Genomic DNA, 20,462 nt, shown 5'->3' with positions numbered 1-20,462 from the left:
ATGTTATGTGTATGTTCACTCGATGTAATAAGCACTTGTATATTACCAGATGCAGTGAGTTCCAAAACTCGACTTCATTTCAAATTGGCTCGGTGGCAGCCCTATTGTGGAGTTATGGACATTGTCTTGATTAAACGAATTGTTCTCCGCAATTCGTTCCGCTCATCGGGTAATAAGTGGCGTAAAATTGTCTGTCTGCACTACAATCAGATAGGTGATCTCAGTTCACTTGACATCTAATTGCAAGGAAGACAATTAAGCGTAGAACAGTGTCTACCAAGGTAATTAACAGCATTTCCTAAACCAAAGACGTATGCGGCTGTACTATAACTACGTACAAGTATCATAAAGTGACGTGTAATATACTCGTAATACGGAAATTGTGGTGTTATTTGTTTCAAGGCCAATTCAACTTCATAGAAATCTGCATAGAAAAAACAAACGCAAATGAAATAAGATTACTCGTGGCAGCTACTTGAATATTTTTTTTGGTAATTTCCGATCCGAGTTATCCGATAATAATAATCTAGGGAAGATTATGAAGTACACACCGTTAGAGTAGATAAGAGTAATACATGGAGTATATTAGCTTAGTACGGAAATAATAAAATTAACAATCATATTTTTCTTATAACGTCGTGAATAAAATTATAAGTACCTTCTTATCAGTTACTACTTACTTCCGAAATGGTGGCTTAAGAAATATTTAATGACAAAGATCGATAGACACAATCTGCTGTTTTTTTTATGCATACACAGGATGATTCTGAAAATTTATGATTACGAGCATCATAACTGCAAAAATTATAAGCCTGCGTGCAAAACGTCACTAGCCTGCATAACATTGGATGTTTGCTGTACGTTCCCCCGCGTCGAAAATAGCATGTTATATTGACTTTCAAACATCAATGACCGCTGTAAGGACATTTTTTGTACAACCAGATAAACAGTAAATAAAACGGCACATAAAAGTTGTTCCAAATGCCAAGGGGGGAGCAACTATTTTACAAGATTTAACACAATTCAGTGAGCCGAGCGATCGACAGTGATCATAATCCGTCAATTTAAGCCTATATTGCAAATGCAATTACTGGCTAACTGAAGGCTTCAATTAGATGTTTGGCGGTAGTAAAAACCATGCAGGTAGTTGACTCTTTGAAAGAACTCTACTACAATACCGCCTCTAGAATTCTAGATCAGTAAGTACAGTCAATTTAACCTATAAATTGACTAGAAATCTCTCAAGTCAATTTATAGATTAAATTGACTGTACTTACTGATTTAGAATTAGAACGTATATGAACTTGTTTTTCTTCATTACCTACTTAGTACTTCGTAATAATTTACGACAAAAGTTAACCTAAGCTAAACTGTACAATTTGCTATAGGTAATAGAACACCTTGCATAACAAACATCGGGCCATTTCTTTAGAGCTGACCTGTACAAAAACCTAAGACAGGTTTCTAACTCTTATACGCAGGTTATATAATAAGAATTTGTGTGAATTTCTTATCACAACAGTTTTAATTGTCTATGGTTGAAAGCGCATCACAATGTCGGAATCTCGTCAGCAGACTTCTATATCGATGGTCGGAATGCTGCGTGCACATCGTCACGTGCATATATTTGGGATGGGTGCCCGGTACGTGCCCCCCGAGTCGAAACCGCTCGTGCCGCGCCCCTTTAACGCATACGCAGACAAACGCAATTGTGCAGGCGCAGACTATTCGAGCTCTCGTGTTTCGTGCGTCACACCGATGATCCCGGCGCCTTAAAATAACATGAGCGCGTGACTTGCGCTACGTTCACCATTCTTGACCTGAATTAAATGATGCACTTTTGTGTGTGTGTGTGTGTGTTACAATAGTCTAATACACCAAAAGTAGTCAATGTACATACATGTTTTACTGACAATATATTTGTATTAAAAAAATGTCATGTAAATATAGAGATGTAATAAGAGCAATGTTATGCATTTCTTTCTTCTAAAAAATTTTTAGTAAAATTCGTCACACGGAGTTGGAATGATAAACTGTTGATCCCGGTAACTTGCATTAACATATATGATAGTAGGTAGTAATTATTTTTACTAAATTTAGCATTATTACCATAATAGTCCTTGGAGTTGGGCTCGTTCCCAAGATCTTTCAGATTTGAATTCGACCCTTTAACTGTTGAGCTATTGAGGATTAAAAATAAACAGCTTATCTTATCCGATAAACGTTTGACTTTAATAACCATTCATTTTTATTTATTAGTTGTTTTCTTGTTATATTCTAAAACCATGGCTTAATCCAGCTTTATTATATTATTATTATTATGCTTAATAGTTAGCTAATCAATTTATCATAAAATATTTTAATTTAGTACCTACCCATAACACATGTTTACTTTTGGGCTTAGATAGTAATTTGTGGTGCTAATATATTTATATATTCATTAAAAAAAAATTAAAATTACAGCTTAAATTCACTCTCTGCAATGATTTTGTTCATTCATACAACTACAGTAGGCTCTTTTGTATTCTGTAAAAGGTTCGATTTCGATATCTTACGTCATTGGTTGACCGACAATTGCCGTCGACACGCTGCAGCACACAGACACAACAGCAACAAACTTACATTCACAAACGCACACACGCATCTGTCCCAAAGCCAGTGGAATATTACTAGTGTCAACTGTCAAGCGGTGTCCACTGCCCCGTTCTCGAACGTTCGCCGGTGGAATGCACTGTACTGTACGCCGCTGAAGAAAGCTGCACCGCGTACGATAAACTAGCTGACGCCGCGCGGTTTTACCCGCGTGGTTCCCGTTCCCGTAGGAATACGGGGATAATATATAGCCTATAGCCTTCCTCGATAAATAGGCTATCTAACACAGAAAGAATTTTTCAAATCGGACTAGTAGTTCCTGAGATTAGCGCGTTCAAACAAACAAACAAACTCTTCAGCTTTATAATATTAGTATAGATGATAAATGATCGCATCTTATGTCATTGAACAAGCCCCCTGTGTTCGCTGTCAGGTGCAAATGACCTTTCTTTAGATAGTACGAGATCTGGCGTAAAAAATATATACCCTCATCTGTTACTTATTTGGTATAAGAAATAAATGATGGAAAATATTCACATTGCAAAGCCAGCATCAGAAATTTATACAATATTTCTTAGGCCAATACGACTTGTACGCCGAAGAATTATTAAGTTTCAGTGGGTACCGTAGTATCAGCCGTACCAATGATACAGGACCCACAGTTACGGGGCCCTTTAAGTGTGAATGCAAAATTAGTAAAATGTAGGTAAACCACAGTCTTTCTTTCCCTGATTAAGCTTGAGCCCAAAAGTTAGAAACATCCTACATACGTTAAGTCACTGTTATGTTTATTTTAAGCGAGCATTTTCTTTTCTTTTGTGAGAAACATTCACCCTCAATTTGGGCCCCCAACTAATTTTTATAAAGGGCCCTTTATAAAAATAGTTTGACTTTAATTTAAAGATTCCTTTTATTCATAAAATTTTGGTAACCATTTTCAAGTTTTGTTCATTGTAAAAACAAAAATAAGAAAGTACCCCTAGCAGAAACTATTTATGAAAGTAAGTTTGGTAGTACACCGCTGCCGTATCTTTACTTAGTATAATTTGTTGGTTACAAAAACCGGTTTTTTCCTACATAATTACCTATACCTATTTATCATATATCTATTATTACATTATCTAGCCGGCCACCAGCGTTTCAAATCTTTGTTCTTTTCCATACAAAATTTCGAAACTTCACTTTATCGTTATTGTCACATTTTTGGTTTATTTCCTAAAAGGCGGTAATAGATAATTTATTATCACATAAATAATATGCAAATGCACAAGTCTCACGCATCTTGCTTGCACAGCACTGTCTTATCTTATCAAACATTAAAGATAAATTGCCTCCATTAAAAGTTTCCACTGGATGGTTGAGGGAAAAGTTACGACATAAGATTGTGAACTCTACGTACAGCGCTCATAGAGTTTACAACTGCTATGCTGAGCGGATGCACTATTGGAAAAGTCATGGTTATGTTCGAAAGTACTTGTTCAAGGGCAAAACCAGATTACCTGAGTTTTAAGACTGTGAATCAAATTCACAGTTCATCTTTTGCAAAATCGCATTTTATTCAGATTTTAGTTTTTATTTTATTTTGACTGTTAATTGAAATAACTTGAACTATTTATTGCACTAGTATTGAGTATGTGAACGAAAAGTGCAAATTTAAATTTTGGTTGTAATAAGCTTATAATAATAATTTAACTCTAAATAAAAATTTTTAATAGTTTGAAAAACTAAAAACACGCTTTTAGCACGCACTAAAAATTAGAAATTAACTTGAAAAAATTACACGTGACTATTTTTTTCATATTCCTGACAGCAAACCCTTTTCATTTGATATTTCATATTTATATAATTCATTCACATCGAAAGAAATTTTATGAAAATTGGAGACATATCTCCAAAAAGTAGTCGATTAGAAAATATAATAATAATATGTATTATTCTATCTTCTATTCGACTACGTTTTGGATCTATAACTATAAAATATTGTTATTTTTACATTTTTATATTTGCTTGTGATGAGTACATATATGTATTTCTAAAAACAATTGAAGAGCCATTATAGTGTAGAGCTTAACATTAAACCTTTTATTATATACCCAAGTAGGTACATTGCGTTATATCCGTTATACATACGAGTATAATAATAACATTTGAATAATGATTTTCCTTCCTACTATTGTTTTGACTGAGACAATTTGTGCATTGTATTATGTTATGTTATTTTATTAATGACTAGCGGACGCCCGCGACTTCGTTTGATAGAAAATCAATATAATCTTTCCTTGTACGTGACCATTTTTCAAGATAAATGGGTATCTATAATAAGGTGTCCTGATAAAATATATCTAAATACTTTCTCAGGCCGTTTTGTAAATCAATAAAAGCGGAAAATTCTATCAATACATGTTTTTGGTATATCCATAGAAACGGATCCCTCTTAGGGATTAAACAGCCTTTTCTATGAAAATAAATAAAAGCTCCCAAGCGGCTTGAATTTTTCCGATTATTCCAACAATTATCGCCATATCAATAATTTTTCACAAAATTTTAACAAATCATGCCTATACCACTTTCACACTTTTGATGAAAAAGGTTTTTCACTATTGGTAAAAACCACGTGAATATCCGTTCAGTATTCTTTGAGTTTAGTCAGACACACAAGACCGACAGACGCGACGGAGGACTTTATTATATGTACCTATAGGTAGTTACTATTAATATTGAACGATTATATCAATCACGTAAAGCACAAAAATCTTGTAACCTTCATAACGGTTGTATGTGTTTAAGACATATAACATAAAGCTACGCATATTTAATGTAGAATATCACTTTAAATTGCATCTGCATTAAAAACTTCCTTCTGACTTCGTATTTTTTGTTACATTTCCAAGCATGATTTGAGATTTTATCTTACAGATCGCAGACCGGTAATACCAAGAAGGCACACATTTTAATTATTTGCAAAGAACTTTTCGTAGAAGCGAAAAGTCCTCTTTTTTTCGTTCCAACGATTCAAAGTAATGTTTATGATGAGTTTCTGCTTGATTAATAACATTTCATTGATGGAATTAGTCAAGTGGAAACTCATCACGTTCAACTACAAAATATTTCTTATGGTAAATGTTCATATTATTGACCTTTTGATAGAATTGCCAATTTCTAAAATACTTCCAGTACGACATCACAATATGATAAATAAGTCGTTCATCTCAGCGCCGTAAGCCTTTAAGGGCCTTATGAGCCTTAGTTCTAGCATCCAAGTTGTTTAACCAAGTTAACTAACGACTGAGTGAAACTGAAACAAAGTTCAAACAACGCTGATAGATGATCACGTACACAAGTATGTCAATGTTATTTTTTATTATAGTTAATTGCCGTAAAAATTGCAAGAAATACTCGTATCTCTGTGATTACGACTGTCAAGGGCTGGCTCATACCTTGGATATATGATAAAGGCAGCAATTAGGTGCATGCATATGTCCTATGAGCCGTGATAGCCCAGTGGATATGACCTCTGCCTCCGATTTCGGAGGGTGTGAGTTCGAATCCGGACCGGGGCATGCACCTTTTCAGTTGTGTGCATTTTAAGAAATTAAATATCACGTGTCTCAAACGGTGAAGGAAAAACATCGTGAAACCTGCTTACCAAAGAGTTTTCTTAATTATCTACATGGGTGAAGTCTGCCAGTCCGCATTGGGCCAGCACTATTGGCCCATTCTGAGAGGAGACTCAAGTTCAGAAGTGAGCCGAATATCGGTTGATAATTATGATATGCCCTATATGTAAATTGAAATACTTATAAGTACGTACGCTAAAAACTGTATCTTTATAATTATCATAATATGAGAAGCGAAAGCTTTCCATCCCTATTTACGAAAAAAGGCACGAAGGGATGAACGTGAAAGATACAATTAAAGTTTATATAGAGAAGAAGTGCATAAAGCATTTTTTTTAAATGCGTCAGTAAGTAAAACGTTAAATTATTAAATAAAAAAATTATATTCTCTTTGGATTATATTACCCATAGTCCGATCGTCAAAATATGGTCAAAATTGACAATGACGTTAATTTAAATGTAGATTTTTTGGTGGCCGAAAAGGCCGAATTCAGACCATTCGGCGGCTACTAGTTTTAATAACAGCGATTCAGTATTGTTTAACAGAAAGTTGACAGCAATGCCGATGCAAGTTAGTAGCGATACAAGTGCCAATGTCCGTCCTTGCAACAGGTACACGATTATGTAACGCGAAGGTCAGACGACAGAATCCAGCATGACTTGTAATTTTACATAGCGTGTTTCCACGAAAATGGCTGAATATTTAGAATCTATACCCTAAGATTTTATACTATTAAGTTACGTAGCTATAAAACCGAAAAAAGTGCTCCAAAATCAGTTACTGCACTGGGCGAACGCATGCACAAATATGTGTTTACTTATATTATATATTTTTATTCGTTATTAAATATCACATGTCTCAAACGGTGAAGGAAAAACATCGTGAGGAAACCTGCACTCTAGAGAATTTTCGTAATTATCTGCGTGTGTGAAGTCTGCCAATCCGCATTGGGCCAGCGTGGTGGACTATTGGCCTAACCCCTCTCATTCTGAGAGGAGACTCGAGCTCAGCAGTGAGCTGAATAAGAGTTGATGATGATGATGATCTAATTTTTACACTTCCTGGGAACACAATTCAGCAACAATATTTATTTCAAACGCTGTCTTGTGAACATATACTTAGGAATGCATTTGTTGTATTTGAACGCTTTTTTAACATCCGTTAAAAAAGCTCTCAGCGAATGGGGCTAGGCGTTGGTTTTAACATTGTCAAGTTTGTGCGATAATATTATTTATATTCATTTGCAAAAAGCTTAGACAACGGTGTAACAGAGCCGAGCAAAATTGAAAAATAATTACGTTGTTACCGACGAGTATCGTTATTTTGTAATCAAGAAGGAATTGTCTGCGAGGCGCTCGGTTGGCGGCGTTAATAACAAAAACCGCGCTTCTACAGGCTGTTGTTGTGAATGTGTGTGATGGTTGCTCTTGTAATCAGATATATTATATGTAGCTACAGCTTAAAGCTTGCTTTAATATACTAGACTTTTTATTGAGCTTTAATGATAGAGCCTACTAACTTGTTTGTTTTTCTAACATCTATGTAACTGTGTTTTCTTATTTATAATGAGCAAGTATATGCATAGCAGTTTTAACCAACGACGCAAGAAGAGGGGTGTTTGTCTGTCTGTCTGTAGCACCATAGCTCCCAAATAGATGAAGCGATTTCAGTTTGGTGTTTGTGTTGGATGAACTAGTTGGATATAGGCGGCCTATGTTCATTATTAGATATCCATCGGCTGATAATGATGATGATAACTAAAATTGCAACAAAAATTGTATATTTTTAACCGACTTCAAAAAGGAGGAGGTTCTCAATTCGGTCGGTATTTTTTTTTTTTTTTTTTTATTTTTTTTTTTTTTATGTATGTACACCGATTACTCAAAGACGCCTAGACCGATTTCAAAAATTATTTTTTTGTTTGAAACGGTATAGTCCCCATTTGGTCCCATTGCCATCATGTCAAGATCTGATGATGGAATCCTGGAGAAATTGAGGGGAACTTTCGAAAATTATATGAGTGTATACTGTGTTTGTATACTTTTCCATTTAGTACTTTTAAGCACTATAATTTCATGAAGGTTTAAAATCGATCTGATGATGGAGCCATAAAACAGACGAGGGAACTCCTCGGCGATTTACAGCAGTTACCTTGTGTTTGGGCTTGATTAATTTGTATTAATGAGAACTTTCCACATAGATAGGTTGTGACTGTCATTTAGGGGTTTGGTGATGAAGACCAAGGACAGTTAAGGGAACTCCTTAACAGTTTACAGTAACTACCTTGTGTTTGGCCTTGATTAATTCGTATTGCTGAGAACTTTCGACCTAGATGAGTTGTGTCTGTTATTAAGGGTCTGATGATGAAGACCAAGGTCAATTAAGGGAACCCCTTAACGGTTTACGGTAGCTACCTTGTGCTTGGGCTTGATTAATTTGTATTTCTGAGATATTTGTACCAAGATGGGTTGTGACTGTCATTAGGGGTCTGATGTATTCGTTTAAGATAAAATTTTACACTAAAAATGGAAAAATAATAAAAATTTTAATAAAAAAAATACAACCGACTTCAAAACCTAAAAACGTACCCACTAAACTAAAAAGTGATAAATAACATCATAATATGTTCTACCTGCTGATCAGTATGAAGGCGGTGCTTAGCCGGTGTTGTCTTAATTTAAGCCATTTCTGACAGGACCACATGAAACAACACCGTCTGCAAAATGTAAATCTAAAAGATATTCTCACATGGCTTGAATTAATACATCGCCGGCTTAGCACCGCCTTCATACTGATCAGCAGGTAGAACATATTATGATGTTATTTTTCACTTTTTAGTTTAGTGGGTACGTTTTTAGGTTTTGAAGTCGGTTGTATTTTTTTTTTAGTATCAAATTGTTTCATAATTGATGAACAAAATTAAATCAAGATATTTAGTAAAGATTTACCCAGGATAGTTTTAAACTAACTCAGAACAATTCTCACACATCTTGTAGCTGATTTAGACGAGGAAATGTTGAGGTGAATACGTAAACGCGCTCGCTGTTGGTCATAAACATGGTGCTAAACCGGTGAATAATGTTATTTTCGTCGATCTCCGAATTTCCTGTAAAATCTGGAATTCTAAAAGCTGCAAACGTGTTTGAAAGCTCAATTTGCAGTAACTACGCAACATAATAGTGAATTCAATTAATTACTAGGCATAGGCATAAAGCAACGAATTTTGTTATTTCTGGAAATTTGTATAGTTCTGGTCCATGGAATTTTTATATCGTATCGGGAAGTCCGTACCGCCAAGACCGCCATCCAGTCTAGTATTTGAGGGCATATAGAAATTTTTGAGGTGTTTTAACGAACACCGATCTAAGGTAAGGTCGTTAACTTATAATAGTGTAAATAAAAATGTCTACAGTTGTGTACAAAGTTTTTTTTTATTCTCTACAAGTTACTTCTTGGCTAAAATATCACCTGATGGTAAGTGATGATGTAATCTAAGATGGTAGCGGGCTAACTTGTTAAGAGTAGGATGAAAATCCACACCCGTTTTGGCTTTTACACGACATAGTACCGGAACGCTAAATCGCTTGGCGGTACGTCTTTGCCGGGTGGTAACCAGCCAGACCTGGACCAATTAAGAAAACCTCTATCGGTCAAGCCGAGGATCAAACTCAGGACCTCTGTCTTGTAAATCCACCGCGCATACCACTGCGCCGCAGAGGTCGTCATAAGTATGGTACCTACATAGCCAGTAATATAGCATCCTTGCAGTGGTACTTGTTCGACACAAATAGGGGCTGCTATTTGCAGTGCATTCTCAGTTCTATTTATTTTTAGCTGCCTCGCTCTGCTGTAATAGGCTAACGACTGAATAGAATTGAATAATATTATTTCTTACATGAGTAAGTGCCTCAATAAATAGATCTTTCTTGCAGAGATCAGTTGGCTTATAGTAATTGTTACCTTTTAATTATGTACAAAAAAATCTTGCTAATTAATAGGTATACCTAATAATGCCAACAAAAACGTAATTGTCTAAAAAGCAAACATGCAAGATGGTCGAGGTCACCGGCCAAATTACACATTTTGTAAAATATATTTATTTAAATCATAGTTTCATTGTTTAATTTATCTTTCGTTCTTTAAATTTATAAAACAAGCAGTTTTTAACGTGGAATTTTTATACTGCTGGTTCGTCGCATTATGTGTCCAACTTTGGTGTTAGACAGTCTAGATAGCACTTAATATCCCTCTCTTTTTATCCCTCGCTACCACCGTGCTTAAAACTTGCTAAAAGGCTACAAACTTTGGTTGATCACTATGGCCGTCTCCCATTAGTGAACCGCGACTGCTTCGTTTGCTATAGAACTCTCGTAATGTTTATGTTGCTCATAACATCTAGGCAGTTCCACAAACCTTACAATAATTATCACTTTGATTATAGTGTACTTTTAGAGTCTCCTAATGATGATGATTTCGCTTACTGTTAAGCATGATTGCAGCCAAGCGCTCGCTAATGTAAAAAAATAATCATGATAATGAAGAAAGCTTGGTTAAACTGTAACCAAGTTTTCTTTACTTTCGATACTTGCAGCGCAGAAGGAATAATATGCTTTATTGCCGTTCGCTGCCTGCTAGTTCGTGTCAATTGAATCTATTTGAAATTTACTTCACGGTCTCGTCATAGAACCTATATGCAATGATCTTACATAGTTTGAAGGTGAATTGACTCTTAAATTTTAAGCCAAACATGATGCGTTAAAAAGTTTTCCACACAACTTCAGGGTTATATCAGTGTAAATATTATTTATTTGGTTAAAGTTCTACAAATGGCCTTTACATATTGGTTAAGGGCATAATATTATATTTGTCATCAACAACATGATCTTACAGAAAGGGATCTAAATAACTGACTGTTTCATATAGCAGAAAATCCATAGTGGCAAGTTCTCACAAAGGTTGCTAGAAAATTCTACCACGTAAATAATTTAGATGGTTGAAAAATCAATAACTAATTACTGTGCTACGGTCATATGTTATTGATTTTCTACAATAAGCGCCTTAGAGTCCTAGAATACGTAAAGCATTAGGTTAGCACCGCCTTCAACCTGATCAACAGTTATAACATACATAATGATATAAAAGATAGTACTCGTATGTTGCTATTTTTCGCATTTTAGAGTTTCATTGCTTAAGTAGAATGCATTTTATTCAATCCACGCGGACGCCCGCGACTTCGTCCGCGTGGAATTCAGTTTTTTGCAAATCCCACGGGACCCGTTCCCGTAGTGGAATTTCTACAAATAGACATCGTCGTCAACCCATATTCCGCTCACTGCTGAGCTCGAGTCTCCTCTCAGAATGAGAGGGATTAGGCCAATAGTCCACCACGTTGGCCCAATGCGGATTGGCAGACTTCACACACGCAGAGAATTAAGAAAATTCTCTGGTATGCAGGTTTCCTCGCGATGTTTTCCTTCACCGATTGAGACACGTGATATTTAATTTCTTAAAATGCACACAACTGAAAAGTTGGAGGTGCATGCCCCGGACCGGATTCGAACCCACACCTCCGGAATCGGAGGCAGAGGTCATATGCACTGGGTTATCACGGCTCTTATTCTCACCCATTCAGATGAAATAGACATACTAAACTTGAAAATACAATGGAAATGTCTGTGGTACCTATGACTTAGCTCTTTAAAATAAACATAATAATTGAAGCCTGAAGGTTGGTTGCGATGCAATGCTTACCTTCGCCGAAATGCACGTGATGAATAGCCTTTACGGCGATTAATAAAAGTAAATTGACAGCATTTAAACATTTCGCGTGCAATCATGTAGCGCGTTGATCATGCGATATGGTCTCATGATGGCGCCATTGGCAAGAATGCTTATTAAGAATTTATGTTGCGCACACTAACTAAACGTACGTGCCATTTGTACGTAGTGAGGGTTGGGTCTATTTACTTACATTGTACTAATATCTGCGTGTCGCATATTGTGATGTTTTCTGCGTGGATTTTTTTCCAGATAACTGTCTCTAATATTACAATTTTTTATTATAGCTAGGTACTAAGTAGAAATAAATGTTGAAGCACCCGATAGTATAGTGTAGAGACGTACTATTATTTTTAAAATAGTTCCATAATAAGTATTACTTGCAAAAACCATCTAATTTTTTGCCTGGTTTTCCTTACGTTTAGCATATTATAATTATTAAGATTTAGTACGTACTTAGTATTTTCAGTAAATATCATTTATGCGTGAAAATATATATATATATTTTTATTTTTTTTTTATAAATAAATAAATATACTTAAAGAATACACATCACTATCTAGCCCCAAAGTAAGCAACAGAGTAGCTTGTGTCATGGGTACTAAGACAGTTGATATTATAATATTCATATATATTTATATACTACATATTAATACTATAATATGTAGTATAATGTATAAATACACAGACACTGGAAAAAACCCATGCTCATCACACAAATATTTTCCAGTTGTGGGAATCGAACCCACGACCGTGGATGCAGAAGGCAGGGTCACTGCCCACTGCGCCACGCGGCCGTCATGTTCGTGTTGTTTATTTATTTTAATTCTTTATTGCATAAAAAAATAAAGTTACAATGAAAATTTAAAAAAAAAACAGCAGAAAAGTAAGATACGTATGGCATGGTTGTCTTATCGCTTATCGTTGTTTGTTTGTTTTGCAACAAATATTTACTTCAAAATAATAAACAAAACAGACGAGGTCGCCAACCCTTTAATTTTTATTTTTCTTTCAATCATCAGCTCCAAATTTATTCATCTATCACGTTGCAAATGCGTAAAAGCACTGATCAATTTGTGAATGTGAGGGAGCGAACATACATTTATGAGCTTCAAATTATGGATGCGCCAAGGTTTTAATGGAAAAGTACTGGAAGAAAAGCGCGCGTATAATCCATTCGTAGGTGCGCCAGCTATAACAAACATTTTTCACAATGTAATATTTAATATGATTTTTGTTTAAGTTGAAATTGATTTGTACTTTTGTAACTAATTCACATATTGTAATTTATTAAAAATATTGGATGCTTTAAAAACAATTGGATTGATAAAATAGAAATCTTAACAAAAAATTACGATTTTTCTTTCTAATGTAAATTATCGTTTGTCGAAAAGAAATGTACTTACCTATATTTTGTTTGATTATTCAAATCATTCGCCTTGCATATGATATTGTTTCACGACATATTTCCATACAGTTTTGCCCATCCATTTTAAAATTATAAAATTTTGTTTTCAGTAAGGTTTACTACCACTGATCAACCTGAATATGTCAGCCTACAGACACACACAAATACGAAGCCGGCACACACTTACATTACTTATAATATATATATATGCAAACACACACACTGGCAAAAAGTGTATGCATTAAGGTTTCTGTTTATCGGTGTGAAACATTAAGCGAAGGCGCCTTCGATACTTACACACAGAAGTTGTTTGTGTGAGTGCCATTCCAATACTTATACAAAATACTAGCGGACGCCCGCGACTTCGTCCCGTGAAAATCGATGTAAACTTTCAACCCTTACTTTATATAAAGTTAAATAAATAAATAGTTCACTAATCATTTTACATTTACAAATTTACCATGAAAAATGAAGCACTTTCCATACAAACTTTCTCCCCCTTTCTGATTTTATTTTTACGCCAAAAAGTAAGAAAGAAAGAACATATCTTTATTGTCACACATCACAAATATTTAAGAATAATATCCCTGCGATATGTGGCATACCCTAGAAAAAGGTCCTAGCTCAGCATATTGCTATACGCTCCCTATAAGCATACAGCGCTGATTTTCAGCTTGTATATCCTTCTTCGTTATGTATAGACCCGCCACGCTGCTCCAATGCACCATAATGTGATATGGCGATAATGTTATGATTTTAATTATTATCACCTTAAGGCGTTAATATTCCATTTTATTAGAATAATACTTTTTTAGTATTTTAAAATTAGTTTAATAGTAAGTTAATGGGGAGCCTTGATAGCCCAGTGGATATGACCTCTGCCTCCAATTCCGAAGGATGTGGGTTCGAATCCGGTCCGGGGCATGCACCTCCAACTTTTCAGTTGTGTGCATTTTAAGAAATTAAATATCACGTGTCTCAAACGGTGAAGGAAAAACATCGTGAGGAAACCTGCATACCAGAAAATTTTCTTAATTCTCTGCGTGTGTGAAGTCTGCCAATCCGCATTGGGCTAGCGTGGTGGACTATTGGCCTAAGCCCTCTCATTCTGAGAAGAGAGTCGAGCTCAGCAGTGAGCCGAATATGGGTTGATGATAATGAGTAAGTTAAAATAGACAAATAACATTATATTATAACAAATAAATTAATTGTAAGAGGACATTTTTATATTACTTTTTTAAATGTTGATTATCACTTTCTAATACACTTGCGAAAACGCCAGCTTTGAAAATTATTGTCTATCTGATGTTTATTTATCTGATTGAAGTAAAAATCTTCATTCTTGTTGTCAGTATCATTCATTGGTTTCATACGTGAGTTATCTGAAATCTAAAAATAACTGAATTAGATCAGTCGCCTCGCGTACGCAGCATCTCAAACGTTCTGCATCTCAAACATTCTATTCAACGTCAGAGACGAAATACCTGGAAAGTCACATACACGTGAAACTTCTTTATGACAAGAGAACTAATCTACCTTTTTTTCAAGATGTCTGTGCCTTAGATATAGATTACGTCTTTGTTTACGTCGTGAAATAAGTTGCCATTTTATTATGCTATGCTAATGATATGTTTTTTCTAATTACCTATTGTATTTATTGTGTACCCCGTGGTAAGAGTATAAAGTGTCGGTAGTAATAATAATATAGTTAAGCATATAGCAGGCTTATTCAGTATCTTTGACGTATGCTAGTTCTTATACGAAATTACTGGTGGATATCACGCAGTATATGTTGTCAATTGATTTGATGTTTATTTTAATAGGTTGATAATAAACACGAAAACAGTGAATAGGCCAGTAGCAGGCTAATTCACTATCTTTGACGTATGCTAGTTGACATATATACGAAATTAAGATTCTATGTAACAAATGTCATCCGGTGCTACCACAAACTTTACCTCTTTGTAATATTTTAAAAGACGCCCCACAGTTTTAGCCGCGTAGTTCCCGTTCCCGTGGGAATATGGGGATAAAATATAGCAATTGTACTCACAAATAACGAGGCTTCCTATTGGTAAAAGAATATTTAAAATCGGTTAAGTAGATCAAGAGATTACCCCCTACAATCTCACTATCTCTGTATAATATTAGTATAGACTAGCCGCCGCCTCGCCTCGCGGTTTTACCAGCGAAATTTGTGTTAATGCTTTCTTGTTGGTAATACGCTGCTCAGCAATCAGCATTAGACTCTGTATATACTTCTATATACTAATATTATATGTATACGTTAATGTTCTGAAGTCGGTATTTTTTTTTTTAATAATTATGTTTCACTAAAAGTGAAGAAAAACAAGGCGTTAGAGTCTACAGATGACTTTCATAATAAAAGACATTACAATAAACATTGTTGTGACACATTTCAAAAATAATTTTTTGAAGAAAAATTATTAGTAGACAATCAAGTATTTTTCATTTATATGCTTTGAAAAATGATAACTCAAGAACCCTGTATCTACGCTTCATCTGAGGTGAACACTTACATTAGCGCCAAATGAAAGGTGAAAAAATTATTTTCAAATGCGTCGAATTTTTATAGACATCGTATAAAAATAAGGTCTGCAGATAGATCTTTATCAAATTTTCTCGTTACTTTGGTAATCTACGAAACCACATCACTAATGCAAAAAAAAAAACATGAAAAAAATAATGTTTATAAACAACTTTTTAAGCCATTTACCAGCCAGATTACGTTTATTTCGTTTTTATTATTCATGCTGATGTTAGATAGGTACTTGCGGTATTAGATACAATCTGAATAAGCATTTTAAAGTAATGGTTTTTATATCCATCAAGAAAATCTCAACTATTGAGTAAAATTCTCAACTATTAAAGTTTTTTTCTGAAAACGTTAAAAAAATACATACTTAAAGCATTATATAAAACAAATGAATGGATTGATTCTATTATCGTTTGCGTAACTACTGTTTATTAATTATATTGTATTTATTAAAGTAATTTATAATTCTTATTCTGTTATGATAATTACATGCATTCTTGCATTTGCGTCTTTGCGACTCTTTCTGCGTCTTCAAACCTCTTGACGCGGTACAATCTATGAATAAAATATTAGTAGATTCCATAATACGATTAATATATTTTGCTTTAGGAATTAAGATTGTTTCAATAGTTATGCAATATTAATTAAAACTCAATACTGATAATTGAACATTGTTTTATGATTATTTTGCAGTAACTAGGTATTAATTTTCTAATTAATTGTCTTTTAATAATTGTTGTTGCATTCTTGCATCTGCAATTGTTTACAGATCAGTTTGCGTCTATGAGTTACGCTATACAACGATACAATGTATTAGAAAACTAATTGAAATCGAATGCTTGGCGGGGACTGAATTTATCTTTGCTAATATTGTAATTATTGAAACAAAAATATAACCGACTTACATGATAAAAATACAACCATGATAATATTTTGTACCTATTGATCACTTTGAATGAGGTGAAAGTCCCCCCTCTGAAAGTCGAAATTTTTGTTAATGCTTTCTTGTTGGTAATACAACTACTCGGCAATCAGCATTAGACTCTGTGAATCTAAACTTTTATACATACTAATATTATAGTAAAGTTTGTGATACTGTATGGGGTTATCTCTGGATGTACTGAACCAAGTTTTTTTAACACTAGAACAGCAGCTAGCAGCACTAAATTTTAACAGCGTATGTTTTCAAGTAAATTTTGTGAAATTATAATTTTCAAAATTTTTTTAATTGGACATCTGTCACACCCTTTTGTGTGACCTACGCACATCCTACGCATAAGAAATGACGTCGTCAAAAACCAAAACTCTTATATAATTCACTAGCGACGCGCACGACTTCGCCCGCGTAGAATTCTGTTTTTCACTAATCCCACGGGAACCATGAATTTTCCGGGATGAAAAGTAGCCTATGTGTTAATCCAGAATAAAATCCATTTCTATTCCAAATTTCACCCGAATCGTTTCAGTAGCCGCAGCGTAAAGGAGGAACAAACATACACACACACACACAAATTTCGCCTTTATAATATTAGTGTGATACCCGTGCGAAGCCGGAGTCGGATGCTATGTTTTTATATCCAACCAGTATTTCTGTAGTGTATTTAGTATCAGCATTGCACCCGTGCGAAGCCGGGGTAGGTCGCTAGTATACATATTAACCTTCCTCTTCAACCATTCTATCTAATAAAGAAACCGAAAATCCGTTGCGTAAGTTTAGAGATTTAAGCATACAAAGAAAATTTTTGACGGCCTCCGTGGCGCTGTGGTATGCGCGGTGGATTTACAAAACGGAGGTCCTGGGTTCGATCCCCGGCTGGGCAGATTGAGATTTTTTTAATTTGTCCAGGTCTGGCTGGTGGGAGGCTTCGGCCGTGGCTAGTTACCACCCTACCGGCAAAGACGTACCGCCAAGCGATTTAGCGTTCCGGTACGATGCCGTGTAGAAACCGAAAGGGGTGTGGATTTTCATCCTCCTCCTAACAAGTTAGCCCGCTTCCAACTTAGACTGCATCTTCACTTACCATCAGGTGAGATTGTAATCAAGGGCTAACTTGTAAAGAAACAAAAAAAAAAAAGAGATATAGGGATAATAGGGAAACTGAAAGCGACTTTGTTTTATACCATGTAGTGATATTGAAATATTTTGTTTCCTTGCTCTGAAAACATTTCACATCTGTAGTTAATAAAATGCACCTTATTCTAAAGAACTCGTGTAAACCTCAATAGATGCGCATATCTATTAAGTAAATGGAATTCTCATTTCTTTAACAAGAAATATCAATGCCTTTCATGCGATCAGACGTGTACATTTACAAGTTACGTAATACCTACGTAAATATTTCACTATGGAAGTGGAAACTACCAGCGGAAACGGTATTTTTTTAATCGACCACACTTATCTGTTTCGTTATGGACATCATTGCACTTGAGTATTGATTAGCGCAATCGTGTTTCACTGCAAGCTATCTATTTATAGAACAGCAATCGTTACTTAAAAAAATACATTAATTAGATAAATCTTTGTACTTATAATAATGGTGAAACGCTTAGACCACTAAAAAGAATGGACCTGTTTCGCACCCAAATTCACCAACAAAAAAGTCTGTCGTTTTTTGAGGGGGACGAGGTAAACTCACACATCGAAAACATTTAACACCATTAAGTATATTCTGTGTCCATACACTACACACAACTATATAATTGACTCGCAATACACACACGCTTAATTTTTACACAGACTTACCAACGCAGCGCTTAGACTATCCACAGAATATATATATATATATATAGAATGTTCGATTACGTAATCGATTTATTGCTGTTCCGTCAAAGGTATCGATTCTTTTTAGAAATCGTTTTTATGACAAATTTGATAAAATTATGGTAGAAATATTTACAAATGAAACGCTACTCCATCTTTTACTAAACTACAAGTTTTTGGCCGTTTTTTACGATTACGATGCAGGTCCTTTCTTTTTAATGGTCTAAGGGTGAAACGTAACGCGAAACTTCACAATTTCAGGCAGGCAATCTTTCGTTTCCTTACCTTACCTAGTTACCTACCTTACCTTATCAGCCGATAGACGTCCACTGCTGGACATAGGCCGCTTGCATGAACCTCCAAGCACAACGGTCTCCAGCCGCCAGCATCCAGTGGCTCCCTGCAACCCACTTGATATCCTGTGGGTTCAATCCAGCAAGTCCAGCAGACCTTGGGATCCCAACGACCATCGGCTCTTCGAACTATGTGGCTTGCCCATTGCCACTTCAGCTTCGCGACTCGCTGAGCTATGTCAGTGACTTTGGTTCGTCTGCGGATCTCCTCATTCCTGATTCGATGACGCAGAGAAACTCCAAGCATAGCTCGCTCCATCGCCCGCTGAGTGACTTTGAGCCTTCTAATAAGGCCTATAATCAGCGACTCATTAAATCATAATTTTTCGTTATAAAACATAAGACGACGCACTACCTAATCTAGTTTTAAATTACCAACAAGCTATTGCAAGTGATCCTTAGATGACGTTATTTCGTATTCACTATTACCTTGTTTATTGCTGACAGATCAAAATTACTAACCGTGTGTGTGTGACATTGCAATTGACGTTAATTTACGGAATACAAATATTTCGGTTGTACGAGTACTTATTGACTTGATGTTAATTATATAAGGTGGCTAATAAATCAAAGTTAGTGAATAGACCAGCTGATGATCATATTTTGATAGTGGACATAACATAGATGGACATTATCGGCCTACAGCCCGCATTGGAGCAGCTTGGTGGCTTATGGTCAAATAGGTTTCTTATTTTCAGAAATCCAATAATCGATGACCCTCAGTTACTCTGTTACTCTATGTGTGATCGCAGAGCCTATCGCAGTATTAAAAAATAATGACCTAAAACATTGTTCACAGATGCCTGTCTGAGATGCCAGGGTGAAAGCAAGAAGGACTCATACGGCAAGCAGGACTGCGTGGTGGTATGGGGCGAATGCAACCACAGCTTCCATTTCTGCTGCATGTCCCTCTGGGTGAAACAGAACAACCGTTGTCCGCTGTGCCAACAAGAGTGGTCGATACAACGGATGGGCAAGTAGGCAAGTAAATGCCACTTGCCGGTCGTACATACTTCTAGAAGAATCGTTGATCTGTCGTGCTGTGTATGTTATTGTACTCGTGTGTAAGTATTGATAAATAAAGGATGTATGTATTTGTAGGTGTTTATTTGGAATAGCTTGACCTGAAAAAATAAATGTGTCAACATAAAACTGCGAATCTATGCGAATTTGTAATACATAAAATTGCTCTGCGACTTGATTTTTTGCGATAAAGCACTCCATTGCCATTGCAAAATATTTTTTTATTCTTAGTTTTATTTTTTTTATGCGCTGAAAACTTTCTAAAGGAGATAGAAGAAGAGAGAGAGAGAAGGAGTCCATTTTAGGTCCACTCTTGCACCCCGTATCATTAAAATTAAAAAAATACTAGAATTTTATTAAAATTTGTGTGCA

The 20,462-nt window shown here is 35.3% G+C and overlaps 1 protein-coding gene and 1 long non-coding RNA gene across 2 annotated transcripts in view; one reads left to right on the top strand and one right to left on the bottom strand.

Annotated features, from left to right (window-relative positions):
- The window catches only part of LOC112050915 (RING-box protein 2), a 45,840-nt gene extending 25,673 nt beyond the window's left edge, over positions 1-20,167 (top strand). Inside the window, exon 2 of the mRNA XM_052891411.1 lies at positions 19,867-20,167. Coding sequence (XP_052747371.1) covers positions 19,867-20,048 — 182 coding nt within the window. The 3' untranslated portion in view covers positions 20,049-20,167. The remainder of the gene's footprint in view (positions 1-19,866) is intronic.
- On the bottom strand, positions 12,964-13,597 carry LOC128199915 (uncharacterized). Its single transcript, XR_008252434.1, has 2 exons — positions 13,395-13,597; positions 12,964-13,180 (listed from the first exon to the last, which is right to left on the bottom strand). It is a non-coding gene; the product is annotated as an uncharacterized LOC128199915 (long non-coding RNA).
- Positions 20,168-20,462: the final 295 nt, after the last annotated feature.

This window comes from Bicyclus anynana, chromosome 1 (assembly GCF_947172395.1).
Source record: "Bicyclus anynana chromosome 1, ilBicAnyn1.1, whole genome shotgun sequence".
NCBI classification, from domain to species: Eukaryota; Metazoa; Arthropoda; class Insecta; order Lepidoptera; family Nymphalidae; genus Bicyclus; species Bicyclus anynana.
This window is presented reverse-complemented; position numbering and strand designations above follow the sequence as displayed.